The 5,643-nt window shown below is 40.6% G+C and overlaps 1 protein-coding gene across 2 annotated transcripts; it reads right to left on the bottom strand.

Moving 5' to 3' along the window:
- Window positions 1-3,144: 3,144 nt before the first annotated feature.
- Window positions 3,145-3,677, bottom strand: LOC102859294 (myosin regulatory light chain 12B-like). 2 transcript variants are annotated; one of them, XM_006902780.1, is made up of 2 exons: window positions 3,455-3,667; window positions 3,149-3,310 (listed from the first exon to the last, which is right to left on the bottom strand). In XM_006902780.1, the coding sequence occupies exons 1-2, from the start codon at window positions 3,665-3,667 to the stop codon at window positions 3,149-3,151; spliced, it is 375 nt and encodes a 124-aa protein (XP_006902842.1). The 2 variants fall into 2 exon arrangements, with proteins under 2 accessions (XP_006902841.1, XP_006902842.1); XM_006902779.1 differs by having other exon boundaries at window positions 3,145-3,677.
- Window positions 3,678-5,643: the final 1,966 nt, after the last annotated feature.

Raw genomic sequence — 5,643 nt, 5'->3', positions numbered from 1 at the left:
CAGAAGAATTGATGCCTTTGAGCTGTGGTGTTGGAGAAGAGCACTGAACATCTCATGGATGGCCAAAGAAGAAATAAATATGTCTTAGGGTGCAGCCATAGTGCTCTTTGGAGTCAAGAATGATGAGGCTTTGCCTCCCATACTTTGGGCATATTGCTAGGAGTGGCTATTCCATACACAGAGACATGATGCTGGGAAGGGTGGAGGGCTGGTGAAGGGGAGGAAGACCCTCAACCAAGTAGATTGACACAGTGACTGCTGCAATGGGCTCTTGTGTGTCAGGAACTGTGAGGATGGCACAGGATAGAACAGGGTTCAGATCTTTTGTTCATAGGGTCTCTATGAGTCATATTCAACTCAGCAGCACCAAACAACAACAGTGACTGGAAAGGGGAACCAGAGGTGCTCTGAGTGCTGGTTATGTTCTTATTTTGGATTCTACTTACACAGATGTGTTCGTTTTGTAAAAATTTTTAAAAACATATAAATCAAGCTATATATATTTAGGAACTTTTCACTTTTTTGTGTGTTATACTTTAGGTAAAATGTTAATTTACAAGAGAAAGAAAACATGCACAAACTCATACTGCCACATCCGTCCATTGACATATGAGGCCAACCATTCCACCTTCACTTCTGTTACTATGAGTGACCTGCTCAAGCTTCCATCAGAGATGACTCTTTCCTCCTGTGCACTGAACAACCTCTTATTTTCTACTCAAGGATGTCATTCTGGTAAGTCTCCCTTCTCATTCTTAACATAATTTTCCCTCTTGAATAGATTTTTGCTATCAACATACAAGAATACTATCACTTTTCACATGAAGACAATCTCAACCTTACCTTCCATTACTGTGTTACATTGTCCTTCTAGAAAATTTTCTCTTTCTAGGAGAAAAAGGTGTGTCAGAGACAGTGAGATTGGCACAGGATAGAGCAGGGTTTAGGGCTGTTGTACCTAAGGTTGCTATGAGTCACAGGTGACTTCACAGCACATAACAACAACAAGGAGAAAAAACTCAAGGTTTATCCATACTCAATAAATTTAGCTTTGTTTTTTAATTCCCTTTTGAACCATCTCCAATGAGGGTCTCACCCCTAGAGTTGGCCAAAACTGATCTTCTCAAGGTCATCTCCATGCTTTTAAACCTGTCTTTGTCTTATATGATTTTTGGTAGTTTTTAACATAATCATTAACTCCCTCCTTTCTGAAACATTTTCTTCTCCTAGTTTCTGGAACATAATGTTCCATCTACCACACTGTTGTTTGAAGCATGAGAATTAGTAACAGTTTTCATTAATAAAGTTTTTAACAGCTGAATTTGAGAAGCAGATCGCCATACCTTACTTCTTAATCTATCGCGGTCTGGAAGCTTTGCTCAAAGCTGTTCAGCATCACAGCAGCATGCAAGCCTCTACTTGCAAAAGGGCTATGGGTGAGCATGAGGTTCATTGGCTGTAAACCAGTCCCAGGTGTAGCCACATGGAAGATGAACCACTGCTACTAATCCTTGCTGCCACATTCACTACTTCTTTCCCTGGCATTTTGGAGAATGCTAGAACTCCTTTGGGGACTTCTTTTCTGTCTTCATTTTTTCCTTCAGAGATCTCATCCAGTTGGCTTTACACTATCCAGAAGCTGATGAACACAAAATAGGAGGCTTCAGACCAGACTTCTCTCCTGAACTCAAACTCCTGTATGTAGATGACACATTCCCTGCAACAGTGGGCTTGAACTTGCTAGAGATTGTGAGGATGGTGCAGGATGACAGTTTTGATCTGTTGTTCATAGAGTCACTGTGAATTGTAGTTAACTCTATGACACCTGAGAACATTACTTACGTGTTTACAATCTGCTTTCCTGCCAGCATGTGAACAATTAGTAGGAGATTTTTGTCTAATTTGTTCACTTCTCTATCCTCAATACTAAGAACAATTCTTGATAAATGTTTTTGATAGTTGCTGTTGAGTTGATTTTCATTCCCTTTTGAACTATTCCTCACTTGCATAGAACTCATGGTTCATAGTAAAGTCAACATTTGTGAGATGAATTAGTTATTTCACTGCCTATCAGTATACTCAGGTTTCCTAGAGGCAGGATAATTATCTTTGTAATAAATGTGATCCTGTACATTTAAGAACAGATTCTTAGTTCAACTAATGTACTTAAGGCAGCCAATGCCTTTAATTATTTTTCTATTTTTAATCTAAATAATTGATGTCCCCAATTAAAATATACCATCTGTCTCCAAAGAAGGTGGTCAATTGCCTTTTCTTTTTAAAAAAAGTTTCACTCAACCAAGAAAAGAAAAAAGATTATAATAACATTGCTGTTATATATAACATATATATAACATGTGTTGGGGGAAAGGCCAGTTGTTAATGAAACAGTGTTTGACTCCAAGTTAAAAAAAAATATGGAGGAAATTCCCTCCAGAAGCTCTGCTGGGGCAATCTCCTCCTGTAGCAGTCAGATCCAAGTTGACAGTATACACACACACACACACATAATAAAATGAATTTTTTTTAAAAGATGAAGGAAATTAAACCATAGGAGGTACTACAAACATTCATTTATTCCTTAATTCACTCCTAACATTTCTCCTTTCCAGAGAAAAGTTGAATAAACAGATAAAACTGAGAGGGAAGAAAAATCAACAGATGTGTTACTTTATTTGTATGCTTTCTAAAATACACTAAACAAATGTGGGATAAATAAAATCCTTCTGATATGTTATTAAATAAAGACCACTTTTGAGTTATCTAGTATGCTTGGGAAATTCCAGGAAATCCTTCCTCCTAAAATGATACATTTAAATATTTTTTTTTTACTTCAAAATAGCATTTTTATTATCTAAAAATGTAAAAATCCAGCAAAACCAGAAATACGGATATATTTTCCTGGGATTTCACATTTGTTGATTTTTATTCATAATCTGTTTTTTAATACAATTTACATCCTCATACCCATTCCCATCTTGATTATACAGATGCTAGTGGCAGAAAGGCCTGGAATAAATACATCCAAGGAAGAGGATAAGAGGCAAAGCTGTGAAGCTACATGCATGCACAGGTTCTAAGGGGGAGAGGGGAGAAAGTGTCTTGGGAATAAACTGAAGGTAATTAGAGGGTTTCAGCTAAAGTTTGTTCAGTCATCCTTGTCTTTTGCTCCGTGTTTCAGGATGCGTGTGAACTCGATGTAATTGAAATTCCCCTTTTTGTCAATCGGAGCTTCTCTGTAGAGCTCGTCCACTTGCTCGTCTGTAAAGACAGACCCCATGGTGGTCAGCAGCTCTCTCAGGTAGTCTTCCTGAATGGTGTCTGTTGCTTCTTCATCAAAGCAGGCAAAAGCATTTCTGATGACATCCTCTGGATCTGTCCCATTGAGCTTCTCCCCAAACATCGTGAGGAACATGGTGAAGTTGATGGGCCCTGGAGCCTCATTCATCATGGCTTCCAGGTAGGCATCCATCGGGTTCTTCCCTAGAGAGGCCAGCATATCATGCAAGTCTTCCTTGTTGATGAAGCCATCTCTGTTCTGGTCAATCATGTTGAAGGCCTCTTTGAACTCCTGAATCTGGGACTGATCAAACATGGCAAACACATTGGATGTTGCGCGCTGAGGGCGCTTCTTGGTGGTCTTGGTCTTGGCCTTTTTGCTCGACATGGTGGCTGTTTAATTCGTCAGACGCTGGGACAGGGCTGCGCTGCGCGAGGCGAGGAGGACACGACGACGACCGGCGGCACTTCCGCCGCCTTTCACATTTAAATATTTTATAGGAAAAATTCTACCTTATTTTTCAAGTTGGTATTGAGGTCAAAGACAGAGAAGTTTTTGGCTCAAAATTCTTTGCACTTAGGAAAAGAAGCCCTCGTGTTCTGGTAGCAGACCAGCAGGGGAGGGGTCCAAGATCACCACTGATTGGAACAGACCTTACTGGGTGAACACGCTGAGCAGGAGAATCAGTCACCTGAGTGATGCGGCAGGGACAAGATGAAAAAGACTCCATGTGAAGATGCAAATAAATTGGTGGTGGTGATGCCCACTACTGAGGCAGTTGTAAAAAACTCATTGCTGCTGAGTTAGAACGAATTCACAACTGACCCTCTGGCCAATTTTCAGAGGCTGTAAATCACAGGGGAGGAGATTGCCCATCTGTCTCTCACGGAGCAGCCAGTGGATTCGAACACTGAGAGAGACTCTGCCTTTGGGTGAGCAGCGCGATACAGCATGGACTATGCCACCAGAGGTCCCTGCAGTATAACTTTGTAGAAGAAATTTCCGCATTAGCAACAGTGATAACTTTTGTCAGAGTACAAAGAAAAATGATTCATTGAATAGCAGTCAGAAATGCAGAAAAGCCATTAGAGACACAAAGACACGTTGATGGAAACATCATTCAAATGACACACATTGATTTACATATAATTTACTTTTATAGAGCATATGGTATGCAAAAGATCAACTGTACTATATACTTTTGTATCGTATTCTTTGTCCAGTCCTTGTCCAGCATAGAAGAGTATGACTAGTAGCTGATGGAGTTGTCGTTGTTGAATGTTGTGGAGCTGGAACCAAATCATAGCTGACCCTCTTGTGGGTTTTTGATGCAGTAAATCACACAGGTGACTGCTCATCTGGCTCCCAGAGAGCAGCTGGTGGATTCGAACTGTAAGCCTTTGTAATTGCAGCATAGCCTCTTGCCACTAAGCTACCAGGGCTCCCCAGTAGCTGACAGTCTTGCAAAGGTCTGGCAGTTATCTCTGTAGCTTCAGAAAGGAAATTATTTCACTAAGGAACATTTAAGAAAACATACATAGGTATATCCCAGATACCACCCACATACACACACAACATACACTTTAGTGCCTCCCCACAGGAAAATGTACAAGCTCCAAACAGTGACCCTTACATCCAGATACTGAAATGAGAGTTTTGACTCAAGAGGACTAAATGCAGAGTAGTTAGACATCATGGAGTGCCCTTCTCCCTCAGTACTGGAGTCAGAGAGCCAGCCATTCAGTAGATTTTCAGAGAGGGACAGCATACTTGGGAGGGGAAAGGGACAGCACAAGAGAGGAAGACCCCCAATGAGATGGATTGATGCAATGACTGGGGTAATGGGGGTAGGTGTGTTAGAGACAATAAGGTTGGCACAGAATAGAGCAGGGTTTAGGGCTGTTGTACATAGGGTCACTATGAGTCACAAGCAAGTCATTGGCACACAACAACAACAACATAAATCACACAAGAGGAGATTGCTTATCTTTCTCCCTTGGAGCAGCAAGTGGATTTGAGCTGCCTGCCTTTGGGTTGGCAGCACAATTTCTTACTTATTAGGCCATTAGAACTGCTTAGGATTTTAGCTAGTCAATCCCAACTTACTCTTCTTTCCCAGTATGATTATTAATAGTGCAACTTTTCTCTCAGCCACCCAGCCACTAATATGTATTTTAGTATAGATGATAAGTTACTTTTATTATCCTTACCTGAGTGGATATTTTCTTTGCTCTGGAAATTCAAGCGTTAGCTATGAAGTGGGCAAAACCAGAGCCATAATTTTCCTGTAACTGACAGCACCTAACAACAAGAAACTATGAATGGCCAAATAGATTATGACGCTCTGTCATTTCTCTTACACA

The sequence above is a fragment of the Elephantulus edwardii genome, unplaced genomic scaffold (assembly GCF_000299155.1).
Source record: "Elephantulus edwardii isolate Elephantulus edwardi_28Jun2011 unplaced genomic scaffold, EleEdw1.0 scaffold00449, whole genome shotgun sequence".
Taxonomy (NCBI): Eukaryota; Metazoa; Chordata; class Mammalia; order Macroscelidea; family Macroscelididae; genus Elephantulus; species Elephantulus edwardii.
This window is presented reverse-complemented; position numbering and strand designations above follow the sequence as displayed.